The sequence below is a fragment of the Perissodus microlepis genome, chromosome 18 (genome assembly GCF_051167445.1).
Source record: "Perissodus microlepis isolate ML-2025 ecotype Zambia chromosome 18, ASM5116744v1, whole genome shotgun sequence".
NCBI lineage: Eukaryota > Metazoa > Chordata > Actinopteri > Cichliformes > Cichlidae > Perissodus > Perissodus microlepis.
This window is the reverse complement of record NC_140478.1, coordinates 19,814,305-19,829,093: the sequence shown is the minus strand read 5'-3', so window position 1 is coordinate 19,829,093 and position 14,789 is coordinate 19,814,305. Positions and strand designations below refer to the sequence as shown.

Genomic DNA, 14,789 nt, shown 5'->3' with positions numbered 1-14,789 from the left:
AAATGTGCCCAGTGAAAAAATTGGATTTTTTTCTCCCGGTATTTACAGAAAAGCAGAGTTTACTTTTGAGCTTTCTTGCCCCCTCCTTTAGCCCCTCCTTTTGGTCCCTTTTCCCCTTTGTCTCCCTTCTCTCCTGGTTTCTTCCCTTTCCCGTCCCCATCTTCCTTCTTGGATGCTCCCTTCTCGCCTTTTTCACCCTTCTTCTTTGTAGATGCGTCCTTTTCATCTCCTTTCCCCTCTTTGGCACTCTTGCCCTCTTTCTTGCCCTCCTTGGTCTTTTTCTCTCCTTTTTCAGCATCCACCTTCCCAGAAACTGTTTTTACCTCCTCAGTGGCTTCTGCTTTTGCAGCTGCAGGAAAAAAAAAGAAAAAGGGTTAAAGGCTTCACAGCGACATCAGGTATCGTCGACACTCTCTGCCTCTAATTTTAATTGGGTGGGAAAATTTAATCCAGCGGAGTGTTGGGCTAAGTAGGTTGAATATAATGAAGGCGCATCTGTTTCCACCTTTTCTAATAACCATTGTCTGTTTATTCTTTTAATGGGATTGTTTGAAGTGCTTAACAGGTGAGAACAGGAGAGCCAAAGTTAACAATCAGGTTTGTTTTCGCTCATTATTATTCAGGAGGCGAGATCTTGAGGCTGAGGCCAACAGAGCTACTGAAGATGCATATCGCATAAAAAGCTGTTTAATATTGGAGAACAATACATTTGAGTAAAATAAAATGTATTTTTATCTTGTCTCATCTTAAATATCACCCTGCCTGGCTCGCTAGCCCAATATATTAGCCCTCGTCTTTGCTTGATTTTTGCCAGATGTGTTGCTGGTATAAGTCTCCTCATCTTAATCTCAGACAGACACTAAACAAGGATATATCCAAGGTTATCACACATTATCAACACTAAGTGAATATAAACTCCACTAACAAGGATTGATGGGCACCCAACAATGTAACATTTTCTAGGAACAACTGTGAAAATTCCTCAAAGGACATACAGACGACGAGCTGGAGTGAAATATGTTTTTTTCTATTTTTTCTTCTTCTTTGTATGATTTTTTCCAAAAGCTGCAAAAAACACTGGCTATATAATCAAAGGCCAAGAAACCAAATGACAAACACACACCAAATGTCAAAAGCTGCCAGAGGGACTCGTTTAGCTGAAGTGGGTGAATCCAGCTGACTTAAAATAATCAAGCAACCATAAGAATGTCTGTGAATAGATTTCTTTGTGTTTCCATATTTTGAAGCTGTCTTCTGCTATTATCCTCGACTGTAAAGCGCTTTTCTCTTGGTTTCTTCTAGATCTATCAGACGGGTTATGATTGAACCTGGCGAGCAGAAACAAGCATTTAAATTTCCAACATTTTGATCCCATGTCCATCAGACTCATATGTCATTTAAATTCCAATGTCAGACATGTAGGCTTTGTGCCATTTTGCCAGTGTCCTGTTGTTTACTTACTGCGGTGGGTTAGTTTAAGGTTAAGAAAGGCTCTGACTCTCACTATTAAATGTCAGATGTTCAGCGTGGATAAAACTGGCACAATTTTTGATAAAACATGAAGGCTTAGTGAATTTTAGAGTTGTGACATTTAGAAAATTAAAAAGTGAGTTCCATCTCAATAAGTGTAATAACATTTTGACAAATTCAGCTAAAAATGGCCACAAAGACATCATAAACAGTGAGTGTTTAAGAACAATAACTTTTTATCTCGCCCTGAGATGGGCTTGTAATAAGACTAAAGTTGTTTTTGGAAGTCTTTGCGCATCAAACTATGTTTTCCTTACTGTCTGCTCTGAGGCGCAGGGGGCAGATGTGCGAGAAATGCATTTGATTTCTTACAAACAAAAGATGCAACTACTGGCTGACACACGGGGATGTCTTCATTTCCAGCTACTTGAAACTATTCACTTTGAGCTCCAGAAGCAGCAGCTCTGGATGAGAGATGATGGTAGATAAGCGAAGACGACAAATTGGAGGAACTGTTTCACAACTGTCTTCTGTGAGTGTTTCTGAGAGAGATGGGGAGAGAGAGATAATAAGTTGACGCTAACGCTCTGAGGCTTCCATCTCTCACTGTAACAGTAGTTGAAACAGATACAGGCTGTGAAGCCAGAGATGCTCACTACTTTCTTTCCACAGATTTCATTTTTGGGGCCAATATGCTTCAAGCTAGTAGGTGCATGCAAATGACACAGGATGCCCGACATTTTAGTGGCGCGAAAACCAACTCTGCTCATTTTACAGATGCTCACAATATCTGCCTTTTTGTTTAGCTGCGTTTTTGTTTTATGTTTTGTTTTTTTTTTACTTTTATGCAATGAACCTATTTTATTCCTGATTTGTAAACAGATCTGATATCCACACACATATCCAAAAAATAGGAGTGGACACTTCTTGATCCTCATTTGTAACATTTAATTAATAATTCAGTGCTACTTTTACCGATTAGCCTACTTCGGGAGAGCATTTCATGAATTTGATGTTTCTTTGCATAATCAAAACCTCATTGTAGAGGAAAAAACTTGCAAAACTTTTAATCCTGAGCTTCATATTAACATATTTGCTGTCTTACATTCAGCAACACGGGATTCATTTTATTTTCTTTACTTACAGGGTCATTTGGTTTGTCAGATTTTACTGCTTAAAAACTCGGCGTTGTGTCAGCTGGTTATAATCCCCGGAGAGAGGCGGCAATTTGCATGTTTGCTTGTGTATTAGTGCTCCTCTTTTGTAAACAGTGTACTATGGTGTTTTTTTGAGCACAAGCATATATGTTTTCACTCTTTTGTTTTCCTTCAGCCCTACTTCAAGACATATGGTCACTCAGTTTATAGCCAATAACAGAATATTTACTCCAGTGCATATTGGACCAACTCTCTGGTTGACACTAGAGAGTATAAAACTCTGGATGCTTTGACCACAGCAGAGTCATCATGTGCTCAAATGCAGGTCTTATTTTAATAAATGATCACCTGGCAACTCAGTGACTGCTGATTGTGTTGTTTTTTCTTTTTTCTGATTTTTACAATAAATAGTTAATGTACTGTTACATGATATAGCACCTAGAGGAACAGGAAGTGACGGCTGTCTGTGGTTATTTGCCATTATTCTTACCTAAGAAAGCACCATCTTTGAGGCAACGCACCAAAGAACATTTGTAAGAATAAGAACACTTAATCGTTCAAATAATTAAACCCAGGAGTGCCGTGCAGATCGTCCATTTACACTAGAAAAAGAGAGAGTGCTTGATTTGCTTTATTTAAAACCACTTTCGAGAAGCAAACATACAGAGAGGGACGGGGACAAACACAGAGCACAAACATTAGATACGAGGCGTGGTACGTTCATTACAGTTTACAATGATTTTGTAATAGCAATATCCTGTCTTCAGAATTTCTGATCAAATCCGTTTTGTCTTGAAATCCACATTTTCATCAACATGAAGCAAAAAAATATTGGGACATTTAGGGACATAAGTACACAAGAACATACAGTATGGACTACAAAAGCCAAGCTGCCCTATAGAGCCAGAGTAGTTACATTCACAGAAGCAGCACAATACGCACTATTCAGCTCCATTAAAACTCACTATCAAGCAAAGTTTGGAGAAGTTAGATTGTACTCTAATTTCTGACTAGTTCAAAAGTGATGAGATAAGCAGCTGAATGAGGGATTCTCTTTTCTGGTTGAGCTTCTCTTAAATTTCATTCAAGGAAAATCAGATGTACTAAATATCGAACAGGCTGATGCATGTGTGATAAATGCAAGAAGGGGACTTTTAGAGCAGCTGCCAATGTGCATGCTATGTTTTTTTTTGTTAAAGCGATTTAGCCAAGAGGAGTGTCTGAAGGAAGATAAGAGCCGAAGAAAAGGAGGGGGGAAAAATATCATGCTGTCTCTGGCAAAGTGAGGGAGCTGGGATGCTCCTCACTGACCCTAACAACTGAGGGCTGGCTGTTGTTAGCACTCTGAGTTTGAACCTGCTCAGAGAGTGTCTGTACTGCAGAAGCATCAGGGGCAGCTGGAAGAGAAGAGAAGAGAAGAGAAGAGAAGAGAAGAGAAGAGAAGAGAAGAGAAGAGAAGAGAAGAGAAGAGAAGAGAAGAGTTTAGTACATGAAAGTATCAGAAGAAGACTTTAACCAAGTGTGAAACATTTTGTGAGGTGAAAAAAAGAGACAGCAAAAGTTTAATAAATCAAAGCTATCCTAGAAAATAAGTTATGTAAAAAGAGAGCTGTCCTTGATCTTAATCACAAAGCAGAACTGCAATACTAGAGAGAAAAAAACTATATTTAACAAACTTCTGTGCTTGTAGATAGAGACCCAAATTCCTATTGTAACTCATCCATACAGAACTGAAGTCACCAGTGTTTCCCCCCCCCCGTCTGTGATGTGCTTTGGTCTAAGGCAGCGGTCCCCAACCTTTTTGCGCGACGGACCGGTTCATGCCCGACAATATTTTCACGGACCGGCCTTTAAGGTGTCGCGGATAAATACAACAAAATAAAACTAGTACCGGTACCGAAAAAAAGAAGATTTATTCATAACACACGTGAAAAGACCCAGGAAAACCGAGTTAACGATAAAAACGATAACAAAATAACGCTGAAAACCGATAAAAACCCTGAAAACCATACATTTCACACCTGAGCCTCAACTCTCGCGGCCCAGTACCAAACAACTCACGGACCGGTACCGGTCCGAGGCCCGGGGGTTGGGGACCGCTGGTCTAAGGGAGTCTGATGTCTCTCCCTGTCTATCTCTGTGCACTTCACTAATGGTTCAAGAGGAATGCATGGAAAATTCAAGCAGTTATCCATCATTTCTCTCATTTGAAGGAACTGGTAGTTGAAGTATTTAAGGAGTATGACAGTTCTTGTGAACTTCCGCAGCTGGTGTGAGAGTTCAAGCTCCTGCTTGCAATCATAACTCAATTATAAACCAATGTAATACTATCATATTAATATTTGAAAGATATGAGAGAGGGGTACTTACAGCCTGGGATCTCAGTCAGCTCATTAAGAGGTGGCACTGTCTCTAATGTGTTGGCGTATTTCTTGGCAGCCTGCCTTTGTGCATGCCTTGCTTCAATTTCCTTTTTTGTTCTGGGAATTCGGCATTTGAATATACAGCACAGAGTGATGACTAAAGGAGAGAAGAACAAGGATAAAGACAGGGTGACGTTATTTGAATAAGACATTTTAATAACACCTTACACAATCAATAAGAACTTAAGGGGCAGTGGCAGTCACAATATACAGTGGGGTCCAAAAGACTGAGAATACTAGCTAAGGTACATTTTTATAAATTTCACATTACAAATGAATATAAGCAACATACAATATATATTAACATTCTGACTGAATGTTTAAAAAATAAATAGATTTCAGAATATCTTTGTATTTGTTTGGTGTTTTGGTCGTCCTCCTCCCATTCTTTGATAACAGAAAGCAATCAAGCTGGAGGTGTGTGCAAGAAAATACCTTACCCTATCCTACCATTACCGGACAAAGTTCCAAAGAATGTTTTGTGACATGTTTGGCTTTGTCAGCATACAAATGCTTCCTCAAATATTCAGTGGAAATGAGGTCTGGTGAGTAAAATCAAGCTACTGAGGAGTCCATGAGTGCTCCTTAATCCTGGTTCACTTGGACTCACTATCCTGCTGCAGTATGAATCTCTCTACACAAAGATGCAAACCAAGAGGGAGAAAATGTCAAAACGGCTGTGAGTGCTTCTTGTTCTAAATACATCCCTCAATGACTAACTGACTGAAACCGATGCTGACGTGTGATGAAGTTGCACCACAGCCACATGGCTGCATAATGAAGTGTAACTGTGTTACATGTTTAGCAGGCCAACTGTAGTTTTGCTGTGTTGGTTTGCTGTGTTGCTCTTCCCGGTCTCGGTACAGCCCACCTTCCAGTGGAGCCAGTGAGCAGCTGGCTCCACTCAGCAATCAGCTGTGGTAGTACTTAAGCTGAGGAAAAGACAGCCAGTGCCAGAGAGCCTTGTCCTGACAGTGACTGAGCTGTGGTGTTTGTTGCCTACTCCCTGGTGAATGTGAATTTTCTTCTGGATTGATGTGTTGAGCTGATCAGCTTCAAAGTCTGTTGCAGGATTTCATTTTGGTTTTCATGACAGTTGTTGCTTGGTCATGTTTTTTTAAAGTTAAAATGGTGATAAATTTATTTATTTTGTCCCTGTAATTCTGCCTCATTTTCCCCGCAGACACCATTTGTTAGTTCCCCACATCCATTGGACTTACTGGTGACAGTTTTAACATTGATTGGTGTATTTTCTTTTTCTTTTGTAATTCTAGCTGGAGAGAAGGTACAAAGCCACAGGATATGTTTAATAGCATCCTACATCTTGCATGCTACTTCTAGTCTTGCTCTCTCTTTCATCACTCAAACATGGCATGCTCAGCAGGGAGCGGTGAATGAAACATCCATAATTAATCTTTATTTACCAAAATGCTGGTTATGAAGAATCCAGTTAGAATGTTAGATTAAGTTTAGTCATAGTTGCCCGTCTGGGTCTCTGCATGTGCGAGTGTAAAGGTAAGTTTGTGAAAGGCTTTCTATTGTTGTAAACCGCTGTGTGCACGTTGAACAGGTTTTGTATATTGTATTGTTAAATTGTTGCTATGCTTTTATGTTTGTTACTGAAGCAGAAGCAGCCATGCATGTAGAGCCCTTTTACAGATTACATTGTCTCTAGAAGTAGAGATAAAATGTTTGGTTGTTTGAGCACAAAATTAATTAGCAACTATCTAGTTAATTTTCTAAAATAATTTTTAAAAACCATAACATTTCATGCATGAAACGATAGTCCTAGCTTTAAAACAGCCACCCTCCAGGCACTCAATAAACTCTTAAAGATCCAAAGTATATACTTAGGTTTTTTTTTTTACTTATTTATTTATGTACACGAGGATAATTCCTTCATGTCTTAAAAAGGCTCAGCTGTAACTCAACACCTTTGGCTCATTTTGTATACGCACATCGATGAATATGCAAATTAATCTGCGCCTCTTCCCTGCGTCTTTTGCCCACAGCCAAATATAAAAGTAGAGCCTCTCAGGCGGAGATTATATTCATTTCAGGAAGTATGCATGTGCAACTGCGGACACGATGGAGGAACAGTCACTCTTGTTGTACCTTTTTCCCCATGAGTCTCTTTGATGACACATGCATGAAGGGCAAGTGGGCTCTCATACATGCACGGACACATGAAACGAGTGTAGATTAGGTTATCAAATAGCTAATAATGTGTCATTAAGCTATAACTTGTTCCCTATCACCTGCTTTGACAAGTTAGCCCCACTTTGCAAGTTCCCAGCTTCTTGTTTTCCTGGTTTGTCTCAATCATGTTTTAGAGACCGTTACTGGACACTGAAATTCCACAAATATTGCAAAAATATTTGGCCATGCCATCAATGCCTTTGCAGATGACACGTCTTATATACAATTTTAAAACCTGCTTTTCATTAATTGGGTAATGTTGTGAGGTTTGGGCTGTTGGTTGGACAAAGCCATGCACTGGGGTGACATCACTTTGAGCCCTGAGATTTTTTAAATAATTTCAAACCAAATAATTGAGAAAAACATAATCAGCAGATGAATCGCCGTTAATAACCATAAGTTGTAAACATCAAATTAAATACAGTTTTTATTTTAATTCATGTGTAATAATAATGATGTAAAGACTTAATATAGTATCATGTAAAAGTTTAAGGTGGAGACAATTTAATGAATTAAAGTGCTTAACAGATTTATGAGATTACCCCTCAGTGTAAGGTTTATGCCTTGGCTGCCTTAAATTAAAAGTATTGGTAGTTACCAAAAATATTTTGGTTTGTGTACAGTAGAGCCATGAGTATGTGCAAACGCCTTAATACCAATAATAGTTTTAAAGCTAAAATAGAATTACTGCTGTTGTCCATTAATTTTCAAAACAAACACAAAAAAAGTAAAGCACAGAGTAATTTTTTGATTGAGATGCCAAATTACAGTTATTTACTGTAATTATGTCAAAAATAACATTCAGTGTTTGAATGTTATTTTTGATTACTTTCTGTGCAGTGTGTAAGCTCAAATTTGGATACAAAAAAATTGAACAAAATTTGGTTTTTGCTTAACAAAAAAGTATTTTTGTCAAGTTTTGAAAGATTTCTTAAATATTTGTGTTTTCTTGTTTTTATGACGAGGGTCTAAGAAATTTGTTAAACACTGTATGGATTAAGCTTTCAGTACTAATTACACTCAATTACTTTTTAAACCACTGAATAGCATCACCTATTGAACAGGTGTAGGTGTATAAATGAGTTTATCAGAAAAGCTACACCTGGTGGCGTTCATGGATTTAATGGTTTTATTGAGGTATTGTACTTTTGAATCACTGATTTTGTGGGTCTGCATGCTGATAGATAGATGATTGCTGGCAGCAGATGTCATATGTTTTTTGTATTACTGTACTGCCAATTATGTTAGTGCTTTATTTTGCTGTTCGGTGTTTTTATTTAGTTCCCTTTTGCATTGTTCACTGTAAAATCTGTATTTTGCATAGTTCGAGGATTCAGTCCCGTTGCTCAGTGTCTCCAGTGCTTTGGCCTGTGTTGGTCTCTAGTCAAAACTGTAGTTTGAATATGAGAATTGACTTGATGGATATTTGTGGATGTCATTTTTTTCTTCATTTTTTTTTTTTTTTTGAGAAAATGCATGTTTACTAAATCTTTTCATAAATAGCCAGCCAAGACAGATAACCCACAGGGTCTGTTGTGGTATCTTCACTTAGGCCACTGGGAGTCAATTGACCTATGAACAATGGGTGTGAGTTTATTTATGAAAAGAAGCCTATGATGAGTAGGTCAAATCAATGTGATGCCAGCTGAATACATGTCTCTGTGAAAGGTCAACATAGAGAAATAAGACATGCATGGAGGAAATGCAGACTTGGTAGGTGGACAAACCATAAACTGTCAGCAGCTGTTCTGTCAGTGCTACAGTGCTGTCTGCCTTGAAGGACCTGATGCTGCTAGCCCAAGTTTACAGTAGGACTGCAGCTCTGGGATGAGTGATAGCGGTGAAGCCTGGGGTAGCACTACCAGATAGGGTTAAGAGGGATAAAGACAACTCCAGTGGAGAAAAAAGCTGCTAATAATAATATGTCGCTTCTTATCAGGGCCTTTCAAGGAGAACAGTCCTTTTGGCAAATATTCACAATGTTAGAAACTATCTAAGGATAAGACAAACACACCCAAACAGCCTGTCACTTATGGCCATTGAACTTGAACTGTCTGGTAGTTGGACTTGATTGATTTGAGCAGTGACTGTTCCCAGAAGAGCCCCAGAAGAAAGTCAATGCTTTAAGTCAGACATTTCTTCCAGCAGTTTTATTTCAATTAAAGTATGTCTGAATCCTTAAGATGTAAAATCGTGCTGTAAAATATTATATACTGTATATACAGAATACATAGAACATAACAAAATTGCAGAAATTTAACATTACAAAATGAACACTATGAGGTCAAAATAACACATTCTGTGTGGTTGTAAGTTTCCTTGTGTTACTGTGCAACCAAAATCCATGTTCTCAGAAAGGGCACATGGAGTGTTTACTCTCTGCATGAGTAGGTAAGTAGGCCCATGGCATTTTTGTGTCTAAGGCCAGTGGTCATGATAACCCGTCATGGCACCAAGAGCATGCATGAAAGCAGGATTTTTTTTTTTTTTGCTCGCATAGTGACATGTTTCACAGTGGCACTAGGACTGTTTATCAGTCAAGTTCTTTAGGATGTGGTAAAATTATTATTTTATCTAAATGCACCGGAGGTCATGTTTTCTAATAAATGATTGGTGAAGTATCTCAAAAGCAAATGATGTGGTGTCTCCCCTACAGTATTCCTTTTTAATATGCAATTAATGATTAGCCCCGGCTGAACTGCATTAGGGAACAAATGTGTAACCTGCTAAATGTCATTATGCTACCACTGCCAATGTGAGCATGCCAAAGACTCCATTCAGGCCAAAATGCAGATAAGAATGAAGACTTGAACTGTAGAACTGAAATTTCATTTTTTTTTTCTGAAACAAATCTGCCAGAATAAAACAAAAAAAACCCAAAACAAAACAAAGTATCTCTGCCCTCATCCTGCAGATTTGTGAAGGTGACAACAAAGTGATTTCCTGAGATATACTAACCAACTGCCAGAACAAACATGGAAAAGATACCAATGACCTGCCATAACCGCAGCCCCCAGAAAACAACGGTCTCTGAAGTGACAGGGTCGGGCTTCTTTGGGGGATCTGTGGGTAAAAGCTGTGGGCAAAAAGAGAGAGAGAGAGAGAGAGAGCATCAACTGTTTTTTATATATCTGCACACAAACTAAAAATAAATCTTCACAAAAAAAAAGGATTAACAACAGTGCAAAGCTCAAGGAGCAACACGATCTTAGAGGACCTCAAATTTCAGATAACTATTTTTAGTTTTCACTGTGATACTTCACTCTTTAGGCAATGCAGCATGTCAGTAAAGTACTTGGTGTTCGAGTTTTCAGTCACTCTGCAATCTTTTCTGACTCAAAGTAAAATGAAAAGTTTTTGAATCGGTCATATTGTCACAAAGCATCACCATTTAGATAAGAAATAAGGGTTGAAGTCAGACGGGCATTGATTCTTCAGAATACAGCTGGACGAAGCATTAAGGAATAATTTCTGCCTCCTTTCAGTGAATTTACTACAAGTGTGCAGCCAACGTCCTTGTACAGCCTCACATTTCATTCCAAGCAATGTTAGCGCCTCAACATCATTTCAGTTATTAACAACAACTACAGTGTAGCTCATATTGTATTTACCTGGCAAGGATACTTTGGCAAATGTTTACATGTCCACAGATTGTAGATTTTATTAACACAATTTCATGATAATAAAACATTAAAGGTTTATAGCTGATATCAAAATGAACCCATATAATGAACTCATATAATTACTAACTAGACACCATCTGGTGCTGGGATCGTATCAACCCTAAATGCCGTCACCACCAACTCATGAGTACACAGTAGTCATTACAACATTATTCCATTAGTAGGCAGTACTGAGTCTTATCTTTGAACTCTTTCAGTTTGATGACACCTGTGAAATCACACTCACTGGGCCACAGAAACACATTTTGACAGCCACACGCATGCAGTACATTTGATATATAGATGTACTGTAAGAAAATCCCAAGATACAAAGCAAACAATTATCAGAGCATTTTCTAACAAAGAGAGAAAGTATACAAACAAAAAGGCAGATATGTATGGAGGACATCCATAAGCCATCCATAAGTATGTAGTGAGTAAATAATTAATTACAATAATAAAATGTAGTTTGAAAAGAGAAATTGAACAGAACCCCCTGCTTCCTATTCCTGTATTCCATGCTCCATTCCTAAAACAATTTGTGAATGTTTTGTAGCTCTCTTTTAAAAACTGCATTTTAATATACATTTTCATTATGTTCTTAGATTTATTTGTAACACTTTAAGATGATAAAATTGTATTTTTATGCAAAGTATTTATTGTTGCTTCATATTCAAAATCTTTTTTAAATCTCATATACTATAATTTTTAAAAAGTAATATGTAATTTAGTCAAATATTTAACTTTTGATTAATTTTTATTCTGAATGTATGTTTTCATATTGTACATTCTGTTAGTGTGACTGCATTTTATTTCTCTAATATTTTAATGACACTTTCAGTCCTCCATAAAAAGGATCTTTAGTATTTCTTTAAGGAAACCCCCCCAAACCCCCTGTATGTTTTCATGCCAGATGTGAACTTACATGCTTAAAAATAAGTACACACAGTGACAGCAGTGAATGTGTTGCACAAGTTGACTGCTTTCCATAAACTTTCTCAGTGTTCTTAGTTGTCTCGCAAGTTTTTCTTGTTACCGTCCAAGACCAACTATTTTGTGATTTCAAAGCTCTCTCCAGAGCTGTGGATTAGGGAACAATAAGTGTAGAAACTGGCTGTAGTATGCGTTTGTCTTCCTGCTAGATCAATGACTTGGATCGGTACTGCCACAGCCATCAGAGGGCCGGTTCCCTGATAAAATTACTGCGTAGATTTCTCCCTGTCTCCTCTGTATCGATCACTTGATTTGATGATACAAGGCTGTTTTGGAAACTCTACACTTTAGTCCATAAACCAACAGAGAACAGATCAGAAAATGGACATTATTGCATTTGTTGCCTTTATGTGTAACATAATTATAAGGTGAACCACAAAAAAACAAAGTTTCAAAAATAAACTAAAGTGGTGATATCATACACGTGATAAACAGCAGCATAGGATGAGATGAAAAAGAAACAGTTGATGGGATGGTAAGTCAGTTAAAATACTAAAAAGGATGAGAAGATGTTACTATCATACTAGAAATTAAAAACAAGCGCTCTTCAACTTCCCAGGATATCTCTGCTTTCTTTAAAAGCGCCAGTGCAAAAGGACCAGTTTGTTTACTCCAGTCTATAAAGAACTGATAACAAGCAAACACGCCAAATGTGACAGTGTACACGGCTTCAGGGTGTCTGCACCGATACAAGAAGGGCTGTGATCTTTAACAGAGAAGTTGCCAAAAAAATATGTTTTGTGTGTGTGTGTGTGTGCAACTCACTTATTGAGGATATTTTGCACATCTAATAAAACAACTGTTTTTCTTTAAGAGTGATTGTGTAATGCTAAGTACTTTCTTCCTGAGGACATTTCTTATTTTATTAATTATTTATTTGCCTTTTCTTTCAGTGAAACAACAAGCACAAAATGACCTCAAATAACCCCAATGTTAATGATTACATACCTAAATTTATTAAACATTTTTATTTGTTGGATGTTTGGCTGATTAGTTGGTATGTTAAATCTTCAAAGACTCGATTGAATATTCTCCCTCAAATAATAGTTCTGGTTTGTTCCACTAAGGAAAATCTCTGGGGACTAATCAAGGAACATTAGTATAAGAACAAGGGATTAATACCTAAAAATAGAAAAGTGTCCACTTGGTTAAAAATGACTCAACATATAAGAGCAAAAGGCCAATTACTCAAGTAATGAAGTACAGGACCAATATTATGCACAAAGAATATGGACAAACAATTTCCTGAAATCTAAAGCCTTATATTTAATTCTCCATTTAGCACATGCTTACTAGAAAACAGTTTTGCTCTTCTCTACAGCAACAACAAACATTATTATTATTTATTAACCATCTTCTGTCTCAAGCTCTTAAAAGGCATCACACAAACACCAAGAGGGAGACTGTTACTAGAAGTTTCTCGTGCTTTCTCTCATCTTTCTCTTAAACCTGTTTGCTGCAAACTGAGGTTCAGAGGATGTTGATGCAAAAATGAGTCATAGGTAAACATTGGTATATTGTTTCCTTGTGGAACACATTAAATATCACACTATTAGTATTCAACACAAAATTCATTCATTTTCATGTTCCTGTAGTTGACTACTACTGATTGACTTGATGTTATAAGAATGTTTAGTCATGCAGTCATCATTTATTGTTTCATACCTAAGAAAATGGACTTCAGATCATTTTTGTAGCCAGGTCTAATCAAATTCTCTGAATGTAACTCTTTTTTTCTCTATCCCGATCAAAAGCACGAAAACCCTTCGAATACTAGTCACCCTAGCTCCCCTCTAAGAGCACCCATTTAAACATGTGTGACATGGCTGTTCATGTCAGCCCATATAATATATCAGGGTTCAACATAGGTTCACCCTCTCCTCATCCAATAAGGCAAGACACAACTACGGCGACAATACAAAGGAGCATTAATCGTACACATTTAGGCTTCCCCTTAAAACGCCGATGTACCTGCACTCGTCACTTAGAAACCTCGAGACTCTTTCTGAGAGGAACCTGTGGAGGACAAGGTGATGTATCAGGTTCTTACCTCAGGATCCGGGATCTGGGAGAACACGGAGGACAAACACTGAGACAGCAGCACTGTTCCCCAGCCCCGCAGTAGGAGCTGAGGCGGGCATACAGGCTGATCCCCAACCATTCTCTCCCCTCTTTCTCCCTGCAGCCACCCTGCCCCCTCTTCCTCTCTTCTTTCTCTGCCTGCACTTGCGCTGTTTACAGGACAGGACCACAATGGCCCTGGGTGATTAATAGTGACTATGGTGATGAAGTCTTCCTCCTATCCACGGTCATGTCTATCTGTTGCCTTTATGTCACACCAGAGCAGGAACCCAAAAGCACCGGCAGTCACCAGTGCAGCCAGCTGAAAACTGCTCCACTAGAATGGAGGGAACCAGCCCTGCAGTTAGGGTACATTAATTAATTAACAGACCTGGTGTGGTTTACAGCCAGCTCATCCTGCTGGGGACAGGCTGTTAACTCAGACTTGGGGGGGGATGGGTGGTGCAGTTGACCAGGATGAGGCTGGCCTGCACAGACACGAGTGAGTCATCGCCTTTATTGCCCCTGGCTGAAGTGTAAAATCCTCACAGCCTCATCCTTTCAGTGTGGTAAAAGATGACGAGCCAAGCTGCCATTTTCAAGTTGGACTTGCCTGAGGAAAAACGAATGACTTCTTTGTGAAAATGAACACAACAGGGTAAATACTCGAGAAAAGAGCCAACACCACAAACCTACATTAACTCTATATCCAACTGCAGTGTTAAACTTTGCTGTCCAGCAACCTTGTTAGTGCAATATTGCCTTTATTGTAGCTCTACTTTAGTCTCCACCAAACCCTGAGAGAATGCGATGCTCTGGTTCTG

The 14,789-nt window shown here is 38.4% G+C and overlaps 1 protein-coding gene across 1 annotated transcript; it reads right to left on the bottom strand.

The window, feature by feature from the left end:
• Positions 1-25: 25 nt before the first annotated feature.
• On the bottom strand, positions 26-14,366 carry tmie (transmembrane inner ear). Its single transcript, XM_084912055.1, has 4 exons — positions 13,955-14,366; positions 10,208-10,325; positions 4,998-5,147; positions 26-349 (listed from the first exon to the last, which is right to left on the bottom strand). Exons 1-4 carry the CDS (start codon positions 14,063-14,065, stop codon positions 60-62), a joined length of 669 nt encoding a protein of 222 aa, XP_084768181.1. The 5' UTR covers positions 14,066-14,366; the 3' UTR covers positions 26-59.
• Positions 14,367-14,789: the final 423 nt, after the last annotated feature.

What these genes read in the sequence shown, in the direction of transcription:
- tmie (XM_084912055.1), bottom strand. Translation starts at nt 14,065, where the DNA reads ATGGTTGGGGATCAGCCTGTATGCCCGCCTCAGCTCCTACTGCGGGGC. An exon ending in CATGTTTGTTCTGGCAGTTG is followed by an intron (nt 5,148 to 10,207) that starts GTTAGTATATCT and finishes TCTCTCCTTTAG; the next exon opens with TCATCACTCTGTGCTGTATA. An exon ending in GCTGACTGAGATCCCAGGCT is followed by an intron (nt 350 to 4,997) that starts GTAAGTACCCCT and finishes TTTTTCCTGCAG; the next exon opens with CTGCAAAAGCAGAAGCCACT.